Raw genomic sequence first — 21,709 nt, 5'->3', positions numbered from 1 at the left:
TGTTTCACGGCAAAAAAGTGTGGGGAATAAAAATCGCAATAAGATATGTGGGAATGCTTCAAATCCAGGTCAGATCCTTTACTTGGGTTAAAAAAAAAGATCATTTTGTATAAAACAACCCAGAAAGTTGGTTCAAATTGACCCGTAAAGTGGATCGGTCCGTTTTTTTTTTATCCATAATTAGGTTACTTTTTACCAGTTTTTAGTGTATACACGCTAAACCCAATTATGGACCAAAAATTAACCGGTTCACTTTATGGGTCAATTTGATCCAACTTTCTGGGTTGTTTTAAACAAAATGACCCAATTTTTTTTTACCCAAATTAAGGATCTGACCAATATTAATAATGTTGTTTTACACTAAAAGACCAATTTCTTGACTCGAAGTTGGGTCAAATTGACCCACGTATAGGATTGGTCCATTTTTTTACCCATAGTTGGGTTATTTTTGACCCAAATGTTTAGCGCAAATCCTCAAAAATTGAATTATGCCTGACTGTGAATATTGCCTTATCACTGTTCTCTATATGTTGCTTAGCAGTTTGTGTTTTTCAAATAGTCATTATTTAAAGGTGTACTGCAACATCAATGCCATTTATTTATTATACCGTCTATGCTGCCATACATTATGTGTTAGCATTAAGGAGACGAAGAATGTGTTTGATTTCTAATACGTGTAATTCTTTGTTTCGTCTTGCAGTACACTTTAACTGGAGTGTCAATAAATACGTTGACTCTTGTTGAACTATCTCTTAAGCTCTTAAGATGAATTCAACCACTGCTACTTTACTTAATAGAAAAATCGGTGAATCCGAACAAATCAGACGTTCTGACAAACAGAACCTATGAGGTCTCCACTATTATGTTTATTTTGACTGGAGGAGATTTCATTTGCAATATAGGAATTCCCCCTGCTCGAGATATTCCGCAAATGACTTCCGAGATGCATGTTGTGACTAAGAGGAAAATGACTCCACCTAATGGGACAACCCTCAAAAAAAGGTGACTCTTCATTTCTATTGAACTCGCCACACGCCGTCAACATTCTTGACCTTCTTGACCAATCCTCTACTTCATAAACTTCCTCTTCAAACCCAAATCAACCAGCGACTCGTAGACTTTTCCTGTCTGCTGTCTAGCTCTGTTGCCATCAAGACTGCGCTGACGGCGAATGAGTCAGACACAGTGGAGACGCCTCACTTCCTGTGAGCGTTCAATGTGTTAGACTGCGAGGCACAGATAGCCGTTCTTCCCAAAAGATGGATTAATCATCGGCAGGGTGAACAACTGTGCTAGTACTGTGTGGCCTTTGCTGGAATTAACAATCACTATGAAAAAAAAGTTGGTTTCTGCGGCATTTTTGTTTGGCGTCGCTCTAACGCCATCAATCATGGCCTCTGGACCTCGTCTGGCGACCGTGACCTCATTTTTTCCCGAGGTGCGACCCCTTCTCACGGCACCCGCAATTAAAGCTGTCAAAGCGTGCCGTGTTACACACAGCTTTTCCCATGTGTTTTGTGTTTACAAAAGCACGCGAGGGTAGGGGGCGGGGCTAAGTGGATTATATGCATATTATGATTCAAAACCGTTTGGTTTATTTTGTTTTTCCTGCAGAAATATCGGTGGTTTGCGCAGCCCAGGGGTCGAGAGAGGTGGCTATAAATCATCTACCGCTGCCGAAGACGTACGCGGGCATGTGCGCGCAACTTATTACTTAGTCACGAGCATATGTTTTAGTACTTACATCAGTTTTCCTGAACTTGGCTTTAAGGCTCTTCATGTTCGGTCTAGTAGTCCATGTAGTTGCTCGCTCGCTTACAGCTGGAAGGAGGGAGAGGTGGGAAGAAAAAAAACACAGATGTTGAAGCGCTGACTCGTTTTAAAATGTTGTTTCTTCAACGTATCTTCTAATTTGAGTCGTCCAGCAACACAGAAGTAAATCGACGTCTTCAATGCGATCCCACTTTCACATTTCACTTATTCCCCAAGCAACAGGCAGTTTGGAAGTCGACACAGCACATGCTATTCTAATTTCAACCTCACTGCAAATGGTTTCCAGCTTTCTGCGCTTTCCTCCCATGTTTTAAATCACCTCCAAACCCTCCGGGACGTCTGGCAACCGTATTTCTGCCTTAGTTCCCTCAAGCAAGCGCCTTTTTTTTTTCTTTCCCGTGGCCGAGATGCCCTTGTCGTTGATTTACCTCTCAAACTATCCCAAGGAGCATTCCAGCCTTGTAACGAGGCTACTTGGCTTCATTCTGATTCCAGGCTGCTTGTATTTCAAGCATGTAAGCAGTGCTATTTGAATGTAACACTTAGCTGCTATTTGGATGTAACAGTGGCCTGTTTGCCTCTTTAAATGGATGTAGGGGGAACATGGTCAGATTTTATTGAGTGTTAGTGGGAGCAGGCACACACTATTGATTTTGGGTAACACCTCGTTTCATATATTAGAGCTTTTATATAGTGAAAATATAACTCTTAAAGTAGGGTTAGGTGACACACACACACACACCCTCATATAAAATTACAAATCCAGCTACCAATTTTATTTACTGTTTTTTTTCTCCTTTGCTTATACAAAAGCAAATGTCAATGACATTCAAGTTTAGCCGCCCTCCTTCTGGGATTTGCAAAAAAATATTTTTCCCCCCAACATTTTTTATTTTGTTTGCAATCCTTGCTCGCATCAACTTCCACATAAATAATAGAAATAATATTTTTTTCTTTATAATGAAAAAAAACTTACTTTTGGAAATATTTCCCGGTATGTAAACAAGACCATTGATAAACGAACTAGGGATTGTCCCGATTACATTTTTTCACACCCGAGTCCAAGTCACTTGATTCTGAGCATTTGCCGATACTGAGTCTCGATACAATACCTCTGCAATGCAATGTAATAAAGAGTAAAAAGAAGACCACATCCAAATTGTCTCAATTATTATTATTATTTGTTTTACATTTGAACAAGACAAGCCCAAGACAATACCTATGTACAGTATGTGACTGTAAATCAGCTGTGGTTCAAATCAACTAAAATATGTTATTTTTGACTTGAGAAATTAGGGGGGGGAAATGTTTAATCCGACCTTTTTAGCCCATACCGATCAGCTGAAAATCACATGATCGGCCCCGATTTCCGATCATGTCGATCAAATCGTGACAACCCTGAAAATTAACATTTGAAATATTCCACAAATTGGTTCTTTTCTCATGTAGAGCTTTGTATGAGGCTAAGCGACCTTGGCAAAATATTTGCAGTTTGGAACTACATCAAATTATTCCAAGTCTTTGGAAACCGTCAGCGCGGGTTTGACCGGCGGGGGAGTTACTTTAAACAACAAAATCTGCTAAAAGGAAATGTATAAATTTTTTTAATCGTCCTGGCAAATACACTTGATAAAATTGATCAAATCAATTTATCGCCCAGTCTTACTCCGAGTCCAAATGAATATTAAGACATTTTAGAGTTTCAGCAGGTCAAGGGTTGTGTTTAGCTTTTTATTTGGCTTTTCTGAAGCCACCACAAAAGGCTACCTTAGAAACACAAAGTGGTACTGATTTCAATGTTGCATACCGTGTGCATGAATCTTCGTCCATGATGTGCAGTACAATATGGCGATGGCAAGCAAAGAATAATAACAAAATGTCAACAATTTATTGCTTTACTTCATTGTGTAACTTCTTTCAACACTTGTATGACACTTAATGTTTTAATGTGCTAGGCATTAAGTTGACTTGCTGTCAGCTTTTAATAATAGAGGTCTACTTAGTACCGCTACTTCTTCATAAGTTTGTTCCACAATTAAGAATGCTAATGTGATACGGATTTAGGGAAGATGCGGTATACAGTATTTTAGCAAAATTCTGACCAAAACAACCAGAATTCAAGCAAGGACAGTGCTACCTTAACTTAATCCCAACTTGTAAGTTTTTGTTATTTTACTTTACTTTTGTTTTGCTTTGTTGTTTTTATAACAAAATCTGGTCATCTCTAAAATAAGTGGAGGGGAAACTGGAGCAATCAATGTATTCAAATGCCCTTTCAATGATGGCACAAGAGCTACCTTTTGCATGTATGTATCTTTATGGTAAACAAAATGCTTATATTCATACTTACATATTTGTAGTTCATTCCCATTCATTCTTGTACAGTCATAGATTCCATGGAACATTTCTAATTTGAAATATTTCCTATATCCCCATCTTGAACTGCCATTGAAATTTACTAGGAATTTTCCACACCTTGTTTAATTAAACACATGCATAAAGTTGACTTGCTTTCAGAATTTAATAATAACAGAGGTTCACTTGTATGACATTTAAGCATGCTAAAAACGCATAAATTTTATGTTAGCAGAGGGCTTCTCTTCATCTAACTTCCTTTAACACTTTGGTAAGTTGATCATTCTGGCCAAAGAAAAAGATGAATTCTAATTCTCAACGGGGGTCTAAATATTTACATATTGTATGTCGATGCAATGTTTGCAGAATCCGCGAGCGTGTTAATACTTAGCAGCCTTTTGCATTGTGCCAGCTAACAGTGTAAATGAATTGTTTGCCATTCAAGTCGAGCACTACTAAAGTAGCGAAAGGCGCGCGACGTGCATCTTCGCCACCGAAACACTTGACGAGCACGAGAAGGCGAGTGACTTGTTATTTGCATGCAATTCGTTTGCCCACAATGTTTGACTTACCCTCTTTTCTTATGGAGTCGCGGAATCGGCTGGGGATTCTCCTAATGGGAGCCAAAAGGCGGATTAGCTAGCGAACAGCGAGTCGTTGTTCTGCCGCCGCTCGAGTGGGAGGATGCAGAGAAAGCTGACGAAAACCGTGCGGGCGGACCCGACCCACCGACACACTGGCCCGGCTCGGCCCCGGTCGCATACATTAAAAGTTGGGGCTGTTGTTGGACGCCCTCCCTCCCTCTCTCTCTCTCTCTCTCTCTCTCCCTCCCTCCCTCTCCCCGCACACAAGGCTGTTGGCTGCCTCTGGGGTGTGACATCACAGCGACCCGGGCTCTCGTGACCGAGATGGGGGGCGAGGGCGGGCACGGCGAGGGGGGGTTCGTATCCTCCATTGTACTTCATTCAGGAGCTGCATGGAGAGATTTTACAGCGAGTTAGGACGGGAAAAAACAAATAAGATCTATTTAAAATGTACTCATCCATCCATTATCATGTTAAATAAAAATGGCCCTAAATGTTAGGGAAAAAAAGTTCTTAGACATTAAAGATTGAATTTATAACTGATGACTGAACTTAGGTATTGGATGCACGGGTTGAAAATTAAAGTGATTCTTTGGTCTGCCACTAGAGAGAGACGGCGCACCACGCAAATTACATTTATAATAAAATGAGACCATGATAATTCAGCAAAACGTTTTCCTCCGTTAATGTGATCTATAAGAACGGCTCGTGAAAAAAATCTTTAAAAAAAATAATAACTGCGATGATGTGGTTGTACAAGTGTGCACACCCTTATATTGTTGGGATGTGGCTTTTCAGAATTAACCAATCACATTCAAACGTATGCACATTCTAACTTAGTCAGCACACACCTGGTACCATTTAAAGTGCCTCTGATTAACTCCAAATAAAGCTATCTTTAAAGTGTTCAAACACCAGACACCGAAGCTATTTATTAGCCCGTCTACGGCATTTGCCATTATGTATAGCATTAGGCTAGCAAGCTGTGGTTGTTTTAAATGCACAAAGCAAGTATTTCTATATGTCTGAGGTTTAGTATGACTGCCAACTTCAACTGGGAGGAGCAGTAAACAGTTTGACAAATCTTTTTTTTTTTTTGAAGACTTGTTCACTATTTATCAAACTGCTGCCTGAGTTGAGTCCAGTAACTCGTATCTCAAAGCATCTGGTATTTTGGAATTGGGCTGAGAAAAGGAATCCTTAACCAGGTATGAGCAAGCCATATTTGTACGCCACAGAAACAGTGCATAGCTTTTGTCTCTATGCTTGACTCATTCTGCATTTGCACCACAAATAGCGTTTGGGTTCTTTTGTAGTGTGAAACTATGCGAGTTAGTTGGTGCATGTTGGACTGTGATGCAACCACTTGCAGTAAAAAAAGAAAGAAACAAAAAGAAGAAGGTATCGATGCAAGCAGCAACGTGTCAAAGCTGTAAGGGTGCAATGTGTTGATCAGATTTGGTGAGCTTAGATAAGGGCTTGTTGCAACTTTACAAACTATTGTGAAAGTTTATCAATAAAGGAAAAAGAGAGACCCTTAAATTATTCCGATGCTGTAAGTTTTTAGTAATTACTTTTGTGCTAAAAAAAAATTCGTCTAACACATTCTGTCAGAAAATATTTCAATGATTCTGATAGGGTGGTCACATATGAGGGACATCAATACTGGAAGAAAGACACTGACCTCTAGTGGACATACTACTGGACTCAAGCAAGCTTTTGTTGGCTGCATAAAATGCGAGCGGACTGATCTGGTCTATGGCTTTAGCGTTTTACCACCGTACATGTAGCTGATATAGGCTGTACTGTAAAAAAAAAAAAAAATGCGTTTTACTAATAGATCCCCTAGGCGTTATTGTGACAATTTTTTGGCTTTTTGTTGGTTCTGACCAAGCCATTTCAAAATAAAACACTGCCCACGAGTTACAAGCATTTCCATTATTTAAAAAATAAAGAAGGGTATTTAAGGCTTTAAACCATTGACCTACAAGAAGGCAATTCTGAAATGCAATTAACCTTTACTTTTATAAAATGTTAATAAATGACTATATCTCGAGCAAACCAAGAAAATGAGCTTCGTAAATGTCACGTGACTGTTTGCAAAGCGTAGTAGTCAACAAGATTTACCCGGTAGCATAAACAAGCAGAATGTGTATGTCACTCACAACTTAGGTTTGTCAACCTTTCACTTGGCGCTATAAAACCAAATACAATTAAACTATGAAGTTGTGTATTATTGAACTTGCATGTGTTCATTTTGACGCTTTGGTGGCTATATAAAAATAATAAACGACTGTCGAAGAAACGGGAAGTTACAGAAGAGAACTATTTTGTTCTGGTATTTAATCTTTGTTTCCGTGGGCGACTTCCGGGTATATCAAAACAAATACAATACTGGGCCGACGGTGTCATTTTTAACGTCACTTGTCACCGCCAGGCGTCACCCAGTGCGGTCTCATCATGTTTAAATCATGTTTTATTTATGGTTGCGGATTATTTTCGTTTTTAATTCTCATTTCGGGCATCGCGCTGGCTTTTTCTAACGTGTTTCCAAAACTAGTGCAGTCAGTGGTGGAAAAGGTAAGTGCAATACTAAATGTCATGCGTAGGATGACATTTTAGTAACCTTGCGGCTCGGACAGTTAGGGAATATTAAATGTGACACAAATTATGTCCTTGGTTAGGTGAAGTTAACGGCTAAAATTTTAATTAACGCCTCGATTGTTTAATCCCTCACTGGCCTACTTTTGTTGCGAAATATTACTGATGCTGACCTCTTTCCACGTGATCACTTTCAGCGTTGTCAGCATCGAATTTTACATCATAAATGTTATTTTTGTTGTAGTTGCTTTTTGCTGTAATATAAGTGTGGCTCAAATAACCGGGGACAAATTTCTTAACGAAACTTCTTCCCCCAAACAGGAAATCGTGTTGAAGAATGGCACCGAGGCGTTTGATGCTTGGGAGGATCCACCAGCGCCGATCTACATGCAGTTCTATTTCTTCAACCTGACCAATCCCCTGGAGGTGCTGGACGGGGACAGGCCTGCCGTACTGGAGGTTGGACCATATACTTACAGGTAAGAGTGGGGAAACTACGCGACAGAATAGAGGGTACAATACCAGCTAGACAATACTGAAAACAGGAGCCAGCATCTCCAAGGGCAGTCATGGCTAAATTTTCCAGTCTTTTCTTTGTTGGATTGGAAAACTTTTTTCAAGTAACGTGTCTGTTCATATTTCTCAAACGTTTTACACCAAGTGGTATTCAGTGAACGATTTACTATAGCCTACATATATCCCAATATTGTATTTTCCTCAAAATAATATGAAATTAATGACAATTTTCTCCATTTATTTCACAGCACATTTTATAATGTAATAACAATATGACTAAAAGTTATATAAATATTAGTATATGTAAAGCTTAATTTCACATGAAAAATACCATTCAAAATATGTGGAAGTCCAACCTGTTTCTTGAATTACATTAGATAGACCAGTGGTTCAAGTATGCCGAGTGCCTACCATTTAACCAGAAGAAATGTTAATAAAGGAATTGTTTCAGAAGACAAGTTTGTCAGCTTGTTCTGACATTCAATGAAATATCCTAAAATAACTTTTTAGTTTGTTGCGTTTCATGCATAACGGGTTGAGAAATAGGGAAACAAGCTGGTCAACTATTTCCGGCATGCGACATGATCTCTTATATGAAAATGTGTACTTCTAAAGTACTGTGCCATGAGTTTTTTTTTAACTCCCTTTTTGTTACTGTTCACGCTGTCTGTCCAGTTCTTCGTGTTGTATCTTTAAGTGCTAGAAAAGATTCAATGTTTTTGAGTCACATTGAGTAACATGTTTTGCAGATTACTATTTGTATTTTGGTTGGTGTCTGACTTTTCAAAAAACATGGATTTACAGTCCCCTCTTTTCAGCACCATCTCTGTGGTCTCTGCTTCTGCTTTGTTCTCTGCTAAGCTCTCCATGAATGGCATGTTGTTTACATCCATGCTTCTCTAGCTGTGCCATAAAAGAGTATTTGCGGGCGATGTAAAAACACCACGGCAAATTACTAGCGTTGCTGTAAATTAACCTTCATTTGGTGTTCATAAAATGTTAGTGCAGCTTCGGAAGTATAGAGAGTCTAAAGTCACTCTTGTCTCACAAAACCCCACAAACTCATACCCTCTTGGAGTGCATTACACACTGTATAGACCAAACCTTAGTTTGTAGCCCCCCCCCCCCCCATTCTTTAGTCATCAGTAGTAGAACAATGAGTTTGGCACTAATATTTTTTCACTTCACTTTGAAAGGGCTTTTGATGGCAAAATAATTTATTTATTTTATACTTCTAAGAAATGCGTTTTAGCATTTCTCTCCCTCTTAAATGACCTAAATTGAGATTTACTGCCTAATCTTTAGCTGATCTCATATCCGAAGCAACAACAACAACAAAAACTATTCTACAGGGATTTGTTAGCCATTACAGTGGTTTACAAACCTGAATTTCAAAGATAAGCTGGGTGAGACCATCTTCTACGCTTACCTGCTGAAATGCGTTCTTGATGAATATATATGTTGGTGGCAGTTAACGCTTGTATTCCAGCTGATGAAAATATGAATGATTTAAAGGTGTTGTTGTTGTTGTTGTTGTTGTTAGGCCTGTCACTGGCATAGATAGTTGAGCAAAGATACATTATATGTAGTAAATAAAAACAATAAGAATTTTCAAATTTGTGACATGGAATTGGATCATTTCAATTGTTGCTGTACAATAATTGGTGCACAGTCAGGGTTTCTGCAAGCTCTTAAAAAGCATTAAAGTCATTAAATGGGTTTTGCTCAAATTAAGGCCTTAAATAGCATTACAAATAAATGCGATGTCCAGAGAGAGGTATTAAAAATGTAATTACAATTGATGTAAAAACATTGTTGTTTTAGCTTTATTTTACATAAGAAGCTCCAATAACATTATTTAGCAACAGCAAATGTGATTTAAAAAAATGTGTTTGTAGGGATGGATGACTGTTGGGTCTGATATTACAGATCCCCTTAGTTACCGACCGTGCACAAAGGAAAAAGGAGGCAGAAGCTGCTTGTTTGTCTTAATGCAACCGCGGCTGGGAGAGAAGAGGAGACGCGAGACCTTAACTCACGCTCGGCTCCGTCCGACTCTCTCTCCTCCCCCGGCCACCTCGTCGCTTTTATTACAGTTAAGTTTCAGTTTCGTTTCATATAAACATGGTTACGTTTCTGTTTTCATATGTCATGGAAAAATACAAAACATTTGAGAAAGTTGAGCGGCGCCTCTAAACGACAGTTGATAATATAAAAACATAAGAATATATACAGGATATTCTTTAAAATACACATAATGTTAAGACTACTGTTTTAAGCAACTTCACAATGACTAGTGGACAAAATGGCCTGCAATCCACTGTTTGCTTCATGTTCCAAACATAAATTGCTCTGAATTTGAAACAAAAATGTCCTGTTCATGTCACTAATGTCAAACATGAAACACCAATGCCACCTAGTGGCAGAAAATTACCTCAACACAAATCTGACTGTTTTGCACCCCTTCTAACCGTTTAGTATGTGTTGTTTACTTCAAATAGTTGTAAAAAAAAAAAAATGCTGTATCAATGAACTAAAATATACAACCGCATTTGTATTTGGAATTCATATTTGTCCACTTTTATGTTAATTAACAAGAGTTTGGGAAAAACTTGGAAAATATATTTTAGTGTACATTTTGAACCGATGTGTGATTAATCGTGAGTTTACTATGGAAATCATCATTATGATTAAAAATTGGAATCGACTGACAGCCCTAACATATAAACGCTGTGCGTGTGCGTATATACAGTGCGACGTGGGCATTAAATGAGTTTTAAGTTGCACTAAAAATGGCGTTAAATAAGATTTGCTGATACCCGCAGAAACCCTGAGTTCTCCATGTCCACTCTAATCCACTTATTTTTCATTTCTTTTTGTTCAACCCAGAGAATACCGGCCTATGGAAGAAGTGACCTTTCAAGATAATGGCACCAAAGTGTCAGCGGTCAACACGAAAACATACATATTCCAGCGTGACATGTCGCGGGGTCCGGAGAGTGAGCTCATCAGGACTGTTAACGTCCCTGCCGTGGTCAGCATCCCGCTATACTTTTGCATTTCACCATAAACTAACTTACTATGTCAGTTTGACCCAAGAGGATAAAAAAAACAGTGTTCTCTCTTTGCTCACTGCTGTTCAGACGGTGATGGATCAGTTTAAGGATCACCCTATTATTGCCAACCTGATCTCGCTGTACCTGAAGGGTGAAGGCGAGGGCTTGTTCGTCACACGTACAGTGGGAGAGCTCCTGTGGGGATACGAAGATGCTCTGCTGGGAGCCATCCACAAGCTCAAACCCGATGTGGATCCTGTTTTTGGACTCTTTTACAAGGTGGCTAAAATCAGACCTGAGAATTTATATCAGTTAACCTTAGCTTTGTCTGTGTTTGGCTGACATTTGGCGATGCGATTCCAGAGCAACGCGACCAATGACGGAGAATATGTGTTCCTCACTGGCCAGCAGGACTACAAGGACTTTGCTCGAGTGGATACTTGGAACGGTCAAAGGTAATCGGGCATTTGATTGAAAACCTCATGACTTACGCATCCGGTCAACAATTAGTGAGCATTTGATTGAATCAGGTGATGGTTGTTTAAGTCATAGCATTGTTAGAGTTTTTGGGCTGATAAGTGTGAAGTTAGATTAAAATCAGTGTACACTACAGTATATTTTCAAATTTAGAGAATATAATACAGTGGTCCCTCACTATTTCGCGGTTCACTTGAATTTTTATTTTGGGTCTATTTATGCTGCTTTTTTTTAAAAAACAAACATTTTTTTGTAATATTTGAGTAAATAAAAACAGCTCTTTCTTTCATCCAACACAATCTTACAAAGGTGTATTAGGGCCACGTATGAATATATATTTTTAGAGGGTGGGGGCAATATTCCGAGAAAAAAAGAAATACACATAGCGTACTACTTGACTGTTTGTGCCATGACTTTTTGGTGGGGTTTCCAAATAAGGAGATAGTAATTGCTTTAGCAGAGATGAACCATATCATGTTAAGCAATTCGCTCTTGTGTGCGGCCACTGAAAGACGCCTCACTTTGCTAAAGTCCACACCCGGACGATCAAGCATTGAAGTTAATTTGTTAAAATGTATATTTACTTGTACATTTATGTTTCCAGAATTATTATTTACACATTCATACATTTTTGTATTTTTTTGTACAAGTGTCGAATCTGCTGCTGTGCGTCTTTCACTTGCATTTACCTACGGTATGCTAGCATCTGATTGAATAGTGTTAGTCAGCTGATCAGGGGATCAGGAAGTGTTGTCGCTCTAACTGCGGTGAATGACGAGTAAAGTTTAAATTTACGACTGAATCCGTCTCCATTCTGCCTTTTCTTTTTATAAACAGTGTCCCATTAACCAGCAACGAATCACCGATAAGCTATTTTTCAAACGGACCACAGTTCGCATTTGGCCAATTTGTGTGTCGCATACCTCCACCCCCGCCCTATCCATGCACTGCAGAAGTAGACAATCAAGTTAATTGAAGGCAATTAACTTCAACAAGGCTGCTCATTCTCCAAGAAAAGCTAATTAAGGTAACAGATGGTATTAGCGGTTATTTAAGGGGGGAGGGAAACTTTTTTTAAACGACCTCTACTTTGCGGGAATTTACCGATCACGGGTGGGCGTGGAACGTATGACCCGTGACTTGCAACAGGTCAAAAATATAATGTGATGTCATGTTTAGATGGCATGTCGACATTCCCATATTAAGAGGAAAATATTTTCACATACTGCACAACAGCTTGATTTTTGCAATGTATGACTCCCCCCCCCCCCCCCTTCATAATTAACATTTAACTTATTGTGTGATTGGTTCAATAGAATCTTGACAAACAAATGAAAAGCTCCGTCCAATTCTATAGTACAGCACCTGTGTTTGTTTATGCATGCAGCTCGTTGAATTGGTGGACTTCGGACGAGTGCAACATGATCAACGGAACCAACGGCGCCTCCTTCCATTCTGCTCTCACAAAGAATGAAATACTCCAAATGTTCTCCTCGGACCTGTGCAGGTGGATCAGACAACACTTGACTATTTTTGGTCTTTTATTCCAAAATCCCCCTAAGGAAAAATGTACGCTTTTAAGCCGAATTAACAAATATGAAGGATCAGACTTCAGACAATATGACTTTCACATGACTGAAGCGTCACAACGTCAACAATGACTGTAATGTTTCGAGCCTGTTATTCCCCTCGTCTTTATCATTCTGTCCGGATTTCGTTAGGAAACCTCTCCTTCTCCATTAGCCAGGTCTGGATATGAGATTAATGATTACAGATTTGGTCTGGCTAGGCTGCCTCATGAATGAGAAGTCTGTTTGCTTCCTGCTTATCTAGCCCATCCTAAAAACATTCCTGTTCGTGCTTTCAAACTGAGATTCCAAAACTTATCACGCGGTTTAAAAGAGAGGAATGAGCTTCGGTGACTTTGGAGGAGGAACAATCCAATCAACAGTGTTACATATTAACACGCAACAAGCTAAAATTCCTCTTTGCCTGCTAGGGTTGCTTGATTCTGACCAAAAAAAATATTCATCACTATTATTTCAGTAATAATTGAAATCACGATCATTAATTTTTTGTTTACACATGTAAAAAAAATATTAAGACAAAATTGAAACACTATAATTATGTATGACATTTTTTGTAGGCATATAAAAATAATTAAATGAAAAAATGTCAATTAGGTATCGAGCTGCTCTCGTGAACGCCATCCTCTCTCTTAGGTCTCTGTACGCTGTGTTTGAGAAGGATGTAGCGGTGAAAGGACTTCCCGGGTATCGCTTCGTTCCCCCCAGCCAGGTGTTCGCCAACGCATCGGTCAACCCGTCCAACGCGGGTTTCTGCGTCCCTGCCGGCAACTGCCTCGGCTCGGGCGTCCTTAACGTCAAGCCGTGCAAACAAGGTGGGGAAACGTCACATTTAAGTGCCATATGTTGTGTTTCCTTGATAAATGGTCAATCTTGTGCTGTGTTCAGGTGCGCCCATCATAATGTCTTCGCCGCACTTCTACCAGGGAGATGAGAAATTTGTGCGCGCAGTATTTGGCATGAGGCCTCAGAAGGAGTATCACCAGACCTTCATTGATATCAATCCGGTTAGTCATTTGTTTCACTTTACAGTCTCTCTTCTTTGAATGTTGTCACTTTAAGAAGATTTTTTTTGTATTGGAAAATGAATATGTGGGATACATAAATATTAGGGGTGTGAATTGCCTGGTACCTGGCGATTCAATTCGTATCACGATTCATAGGGCACGATTCGATTCAATACGATTAATCCCGATAGGAATCTACGAATTGATTATTGCGATTTTTTTTCTCAAATTAGGAAAATACTAATCAGTAAACTTGTACATGTACGCTGTAAGATTTGTATGAAAATGTATTTATTTATCTGAAATGTAAGGCTTATAACTGAGCCACTGCATTTAACAAACAGGTTGCAGTCTGTTTCGTGTTTGAACAGCACTGAAATAAAAATATTAAGGCTTAATGTTCCATTAATATAACATTCTTCCATGCTTAATGTGTGAATCCTAACCCTAAGTAAGACGTTTTGTTGAATATTCCCATAAAAAAATGGATGTTTAAAAATCGATTTGGCCGCATATCGAATCCATTCGAGAATTGCGCGCTGTAATATCGCGATATATTGCCGAATAGATTTTTTCTAACACCCCTAATAAATATACTTAGACTAAGTGCAATTTCTGGAGAAATTGCATGGGAATGCTAATAGCTGAATGCTAAGCCTAATACTTATGAAGGAAATTGGAAGATAAATTATGGTGAGAATTACAAAACTTAATACAGACGCTCCCCACGTTCCGGACGATCGTTCGTAAGGTGAATTTGTTCGTAAGTTGCTTCAGTGCTATATTTTGTATTATAATTTATGTTTAAAGCCTATATAAGTATATTGAAGGTTTATATAAGTATGTTTAAGGCTTGTACAAGTAACCTGCATTGGTTTGTACTGAAAAAAACTTAATAAAATGGAGAGAATACGTACAGTACTGTACTGTACTACGTATGTTAGAGAGAGAGAGCGAGACACACACACACAGTATGTACATGTACGTAATAAGATAAATAAAATGAAGTTTAACTTACTTTTGGAAGATGTACTCGATGCTTAAGGAGATGATGGAGGAGGAGGAAGAGGAGGATTTTATATCATGAGAGATTCTTCGTCGTCGCTGGAATCGGCTTCAAAAGTTACTTCCTGCTTCACGGGGACCGGCGTTTCTTCCTCCTCCTCCTCGCCACGTTGCTCAGCCTCCAATGAGCTCTCACAGCGCCAATCGTCGGTATTAGCGGCGGAAAGAAGCACTACGCACAATATAAAATCTAACTTACAGCATTTCTTTCAAAACATTTTTCCACATACTGTACGCGCAGAAATGTTCGTATGTACCGTTGTTCGCAACTCGAATGTTCGTAAGTAGGGGAGCGTCTGTAATGACGCATGACATCAAAAGTAATGGCTGTGAAGTCATTTGACAATGATTAGTATTCAATATTGCATTTCTACAAAAGAGTTGTTTCTATTAGGGATCGAACCCACATCTTCCTGTGTGGCAGACAAAGGCTCAAATCACTAGCTTAACTTGTCTTGTTCAAAACCATGGCTTATGGTGTATTTATATTGAAAAGTGACATCTGATGCTGAAAGCAACGCTGAATGGGGACATTTGCGTTTAATCATTTCAATGAAATTAGAATGCATTTCCTGATATGATAGTCAGTTGGTTAGCATGTAATCACTTAGCATAATTGCCATGGATACATTTGCTATGTACAGTCGGAGGTGGGATTTGAACCGGCGACCTCTTGGTTACTGGCCACTGAGCAGTATCAGAGATGTGGTGATGATAAGTCGTATGTATAAAAGTGGGTGTGGAAAGAGGGACTCTGAAAAAGTTCCATGTCAGTCCCATTGAAAATGAATGGGGAAAAGTTGATATTATTATTTAACGTTAAATTATGCGAGTACTGTAAGTAATGTGGAATCAGACGATGAATACCCAGCAAGGTTGAAAATTTGAACGGTGTAAACGGATGTATTATGTGGGAGTTGTTTCTCTGTGAAAAAGTGAGGAGAATGAAATGCTATAATAATTATAATAAGTAATAAAGGTTAGAAACAACATAACAATTGCAAATATAGAAAATATAGAAATACGACTACTGCGACTTGGAAAAATTCTAACTCTTAACTTCATCTTTTATTTTGCTTATGGCTACAATATTATTGTACACATTTGCACCACGGGAAAAAAATACAGTATAATAAATTTGACCACGCTCTTCTACCCTCTCTGATGTGTGGGCACTCGCGGCTGACAATGAGGCGCTCCAAAGTGGTAACTCTAGTGAACTATCTGAAGGGAAGATAATTTTTTTTTTCATAACATTCTTTCTTCATCTTAACCACTAGATGGTGGGCTTTACATTCGTCCATCCAGTATCTCTTATCAACCCTGTTGTCCTTATGATAAGGACTTCATTCAAGATAATAAAGATTAAACAGCACAGTAGCTCAAGATGAATGCCGCCATGTTAACATCACGTTGGTCTCTGAACTTTGATACAAGCTTAACAGGTTGTGTACCTACTCACACTCGTCATAGCGTTCACAGCAGCCCTACTCTTTGTTTCGTTTACAAATCTAGCTGAGACAAAAGAACCACCTCCCGTTTAGGTGAATGCAAATACAGCAAGTGGATTGTGGGAATGCACTTGGGCTGAAAATATTTGTAGCAGAATAATCTTACGTGACATCCGATATATTTATGATGTTCTCAGGCCCCGTGTTAAAAAGTGTAGTCGGATAATCATTTCAGAAAGAAATATCTAGAAAAGGCAAAATGACAATCGTGAAATGTGGAAAAGATGCATTTTATGATTCCCCACTCCTGCTCCAAATACAGCCTTATTAAATGTTTTTCTTTATTTCATTTAAAACTACCTGATGTTTTGCAGTTGACTGGAATAGTCCTGCGAGCTGCCAAACGTCTCCAGGTCAACGTCTTTGTTGAGAAAATTACCACATTCAGGTGAGGAAGTCAAATGCATGTGGTGCACGTTTGCTCATCATTTTCTTTTCTGTTTTTTTAATAACGCTGGATCGTTTTGTCCTGGTGACTGGACGTATGTAGGAAAACCCCTCAACTGTAAAATAATAATGCCACCATCATCTTTAGGGACTTTAGTCTTTAGCTTGAAGGGAACAAAGATAATAATTGTGATTATAGGAGCCACATCGCAATATGCCTTCACACCGAATCTTAATTTCATGTATACACTTTACATTATTAAAATGAACAGTGTTTTTGTTACTATAACTGAATTCACACAGCAAGTGTATTTTTTCCAAATCTGCGCTTTTGTATTTATTTAATGCTAAGTGCAATTAATATAATCATAAAGCAGATTTGTGCACTATATCTAGTTAAACTCTATATAAAAACTGTCTATTTTAGTATTTATGGTTGGAGGTGGGAAATTTCTTAAGAACTTTTTTTTTTACTTTCTTGAAAGTCTCTTGCCAAGTTTACCTTGGGCTTTTGTTTTAAAATTGTCCACGTTGGACATGCTCTGTAAGATAAATGTGGCATTATCCTATATCTATACAAAATATAGCATGAAGTGTTTTCTTTGTTGTTTTTTTTACAAGTAAATATATATAAGTATATCCAGTGTAGGGCTGTCACAAACAAATCTTTTTCAGAAACAATTGTGTGATTGTTTACTATATCGATTACACTATTTTTCAGTTTAAAATGATGAATTATAGTTTCAAGGTTTAATTTTTTGTGTCGACTTAACCAAATTATACAACTTTTTTTTTCCAGCCCTGGCCTTTATACAGGGTATTTCCAAGTCTCCCTCCTCCAACATGCCTGAATCAAATATTCAGGATCATAATCAGGCTTCTGCAGAGATTGCTGATGAGCTGATCATTTGACTCAGGTGTGTTGGAGGAGGGCAACATGGACTTATAGACCCCTGGTTTATGCTCTTTATATATTTTGTGTGTGTGAGGAATTTATGAAATATATAGGACAATGCAAGATGATATTAAACTAACTATTAATAAAAAAACTGCATGATCAACTTTTAGATTACAATTCAACTAGCAATTGTGCACATTTGCCTTAATTCCTGAGGAAAGCTAAAATCCCTTGAAATGTTCAGCTCTAATTGTGGATTGATTTTTCAGCCAAACGGAAAACGTGACCAATGTGGTCTTTCCTGTACTCTACCTGAATGAGGTAAACACACAAGCACGCATCAAAATCCCATAGGAATAACCCAGACAGAAATGAGTTCCTTAGTTTGAAATACTGTCCAATTACTAATTGTAAAAAAAAAATAAAAATTTAAAACTGAAAATGTGTATTTCCTGTATATGTACCCTGCAATTGGCTGCAACCAGTCCAGGGTGCCTTACCTTAAGTCAACAGAGAGTGTGTGCAGCTCACCCATCACCCTAATAAGGATAAATGCTGCAAATGACATACCTGCGATGTAGCAAAATGCAAACGAGTCACACCTGAAACCCTGCTGGCGTCCTCAGAGCGTCGTCATCGATGACTCATCGGTGGCCAAGCTGAACGTCGTGCTGATGGAGCAAAACGTGCTGACAAACGTTCCTTTCATACTGATCGGGATCGGCATCATCCTGGGCGGGGTCTTCATGTTGCTGGTGTGTCGTCACAAGATGCCACAAGTGAGTCACTTCCTCACGCATGCACTCCCTTACAGCTTATGACTTTGCACTTTAATTGAACTCCAGAAAAAGAATGTTGTATTGTTTGGAAGTTAATACACTGGCCCGATCAGGCTGCTACGTGTGATCATATAAAGACTTGGCGAAGCAGCATGTGACTCGTTTTCCAGGAATATTTTGACATGCCCTGTTTCAATTACAGTATCTTTAACATACTGTTTGAAGTTACTCTAAATGTCCCATTTATACTAAACATTTGTCATCAAAAACATAACGCATCTGTTTGTCAGGCCTTACTGCATTGTGTGCATCTGCTGTATGCATTTTCTCCTCTAAACGGGAAAGTCAACGCTACGTTTGTCAAAATATTGTAGAATATATATATATATATTTTTGTGTAGTCTTATTTTTAAATATCATAGTTACATTTATTCGGAATGAAATGAATATTAACAAAAAGGTATATCATAATTACATTTCTTTATACAAATGTGCTCTGCATAGCTGTAAAATATTTTTTTTTATCATAAGTACATTTCTATTCAAATATACACTTAACTCAGCATTATAAGTAAATTAATTATAATTAGTGGGTTATGAAATGTTCATATTCATCTTAAATGTAAAAATACTCAGTATAAAAATAGATTTGATTAAAAAATGTTTATATTAACATTTCTGCTGTATCAATATTTATTTTGCGTATTAATGTGTATAATTTGACTATTTCTTCTGTATGAAATATTTACCCTGCATAAAATATTTTTTGTTTAGTTATGATAGTTAAATTTAACCTGTGTAAAATATATATACTGTATTCTGCATATCAATAAAATGTCAATTTTCTTAAAACAAAAAAAAGATAATACTCTGCATAAAATATTGTTTTTACAAAAAAATATTCTGTATAAAATATAGACTAATTAAGTAGACACTGTATGTGACAATTTTGTTTTGTTTTTTGTAAGTTTGAAATATATATATATATATATATATACTTTGCATATCTAAAACATTTTTTAAACAAAATATCATAATTAAGTATAATCATATTTTTAAAAATGCATTAAAAAAAAGAAATAGAAATACATTTTACAGTATGTTAGTACTTTAACTCATTTGCTCCCAAAACCTTATAAATATGTATTATATAATTTTAAATGTTTTAGGTGTCCCAAAGACGTATTATTACGTATATTACGTTTTTATGTTTTTTTTATGCTGGAGCAAACAGAAGGCTTTGATGCAGCGTCTCAACTGCACCGATCGGTTGAAGCAATGGTAGTTATTACAAAAACGGCCAGCAGGTGGCAGCAGAGTAGAAGAGTTCAACCAGGGCCATGTTGAAAACTAGCTAATTTACCCACAGTTTTAACAGGTTTGTGAATAATGATGAAATATAGCTATATTCTAATACTAATTGCTGCAAAACGGAAGCAGATGTAAAAGATGTACTTTTTTTCCTGATGAAAGAAGAGACTCTAATCTTTCTTTTGGTAGGTTCCATGTTTTTATAGCAACAGAACGCAATATTCTGTAGGCCTTGCAAAATCGGTCAAAATCCAATAAAACAGACGGGCGCGAAGGGGATTGCTTCAGTGAAAATGGCTGGGAGTGAATGAGTTAATAGTAAGAATGTATTGGAAATATTTTTTTGTTTTTTTTCCAGGGTACAGCTGCAGAACGGCAGCCGCTACTTGCATCGTAAACCGCCACACAGGAAGTGACAGACGGCACGGCTGCATTTTTTCCCGTCTTACTGAACCCAAGTATTTTGCGAATCTGCACCTTTTGAGTTTGTTTTTGTTATTCTTGTCAACCTAGATGTACTGAACTAATTGAACCTCAATGTAATCTTAATTAATATATTTTTTTTTTTTTAACTTGAGCTCCTACCCCGCCGATTGGAATGTTTTTCCCAGTCAAGTTTCATAATTGTTATGCCGCAAAGTGAGTGCAAGCCATCAAGCTGCAATATTTGTAAATAGTTTTAATGCACATTTTATCTGAGAAAAAGTCAAGTGAACTGCAGTTTATTGAACCCGGAATAACACAGTTTTGCACACTAACAGTATAAAGGGAAGTTTTGTTGTTTGTAATAGTTTTCCTCCTCATTCCAATCCTGCTGACAAAATGCTACAACAACTTTCGTTGATGCTAACTTTTTGCTAGCTCGCTGCTAGAAAGGCCACCTCCTTTTTGTATAGCTGTTCTTACCAGCATCATTTTTATCTAAGTAGTATTAGTGAGTATCTTTTCAAATGGGCTGCATGAGTTAAGTTACTGTATGACACAAAATATCACAATAACCACTGTCATAACTGTCATTTACTCCCGTCTTCTCATATTGTGCAGGAAAAGAGAAATGTGTTTACACGCGGCTTACACAAAAATCATCTTTGTGCACGCTCACTAGGTCACGATAAGAATTTGTCATTTGCCGTATACCAGATTTCAATAATAAAGTCATTGTGCTTTACATTATGTGCATCTTGTCATACATGCTTGTAATTGTGCTCATTGTCAATCTGCTTGTTTTTGTGCTGGGGCTCGAATCTTGGCATAGGAAATTTGCCAATAAGAAGAATCTTTTTTTTTTTTTTTAACACATTACCGTAGTTGAGCTAAGTTCATTTCATTTAACAGCAGAGGGCGCTAGAATGTCAAAATGCCTGCACCCTCGGATGGATGAAAATGGATGGATTCATCATCTTAATTCCAATTCCCCCCAACCATTCGACAAAATCCACACCCTTGAGAAGTGTCATTACGTTCCCATTTACACCTCTAAAATGGTTCCAAAAGAGGAAGTGAAGTGGGCACGGCATAGAGCCCTGACGGTCAAAGTGGCCTAAAAAGTGTGGTGGCCTCTGCTGTCATGAAGGTGAAAATTCAACTTTTCTGTGTGTTTCCTGGTGGCTCATGGTTACGTGTGTGTGTGTGTGTGTGTGTGTGTGTGTGTGTGTGTGTGTGTGTGTGTGTGTGTGTGTGTGTGTGTGTGTGTGTGTGTGTGTGTGTGTGTGTGTGTGTGTGTGTGTGTGTGTGTGTGTGTGTGTGTGTGTGTGTGTGTGTGTGTGTGTGTGCGTGTGTGTGTGTGTGTGTGTGTGTGTGTGA

The 21,709-nt window shown here is 38.1% G+C and overlaps 2 protein-coding genes across 5 annotated transcripts in view; one reads left to right on the top strand and one right to left on the bottom strand.

Annotated features, from left to right (window-relative positions):
- The window catches only part of rai14 (retinoic acid induced 14), a 42,130-nt gene extending 37,200 nt beyond the window's left edge, over positions 1-4,930 (bottom strand). For all 4 annotated transcript variants that reach the window (XM_077585488.1, XM_077585489.1, XM_077585490.1 and 1 more), the window contains exons 1-2: positions 4,701-4,930; positions 1,745-1,821 (exon numbers count right to left, since the gene is read on the bottom strand). In XM_077585488.1, the coding sequence (XP_077441614.1) occupies positions 1,745-1,780 (36 nt within the window). In that variant the 5' untranslated portion in view covers positions 1,781-1,821; positions 4,701-4,930. The remainder of the gene's footprint in view (positions 1-1,744; positions 1,822-4,700) is intronic.
- A 2,143-nt stretch (positions 4,931-7,073) lies between these two features.
- scarb2c (scavenger receptor class B, member 2c) lies at positions 7,074-21,074 on the top strand. Its single transcript, XM_077542712.1, has 12 exons — positions 7,074-7,292; positions 7,635-7,792; positions 10,719-10,863; positions 10,973-11,164; positions 11,249-11,340; positions 12,750-12,869; positions 13,585-13,763; positions 13,837-13,955; positions 16,846-16,919; positions 18,086-18,137; positions 18,443-18,595; positions 20,265-21,074. Exons 1-12 carry the CDS (start codon positions 7,173-7,175, stop codon positions 20,301-20,303), a joined length of 1,443 nt encoding a protein of 480 aa, XP_077398838.1. The 5' UTR covers positions 7,074-7,172; the 3' UTR covers positions 20,304-21,074.
- Positions 21,075-21,709: the final 635 nt, after the last annotated feature.

The sequence above is a fragment of the Vanacampus margaritifer genome, chromosome 14, assembly GCF_051991255.1.
Source record: "Vanacampus margaritifer isolate UIUO_Vmar chromosome 14, RoL_Vmar_1.0, whole genome shotgun sequence".
Classification (NCBI taxonomy): domain Eukaryota; kingdom Metazoa; phylum Chordata; class Actinopteri; order Syngnathiformes; family Syngnathidae; genus Vanacampus; species Vanacampus margaritifer.
Note: the sequence above shows the minus strand (reverse complement) of the source record. Positions and strands in the feature narration are given on the sequence as shown.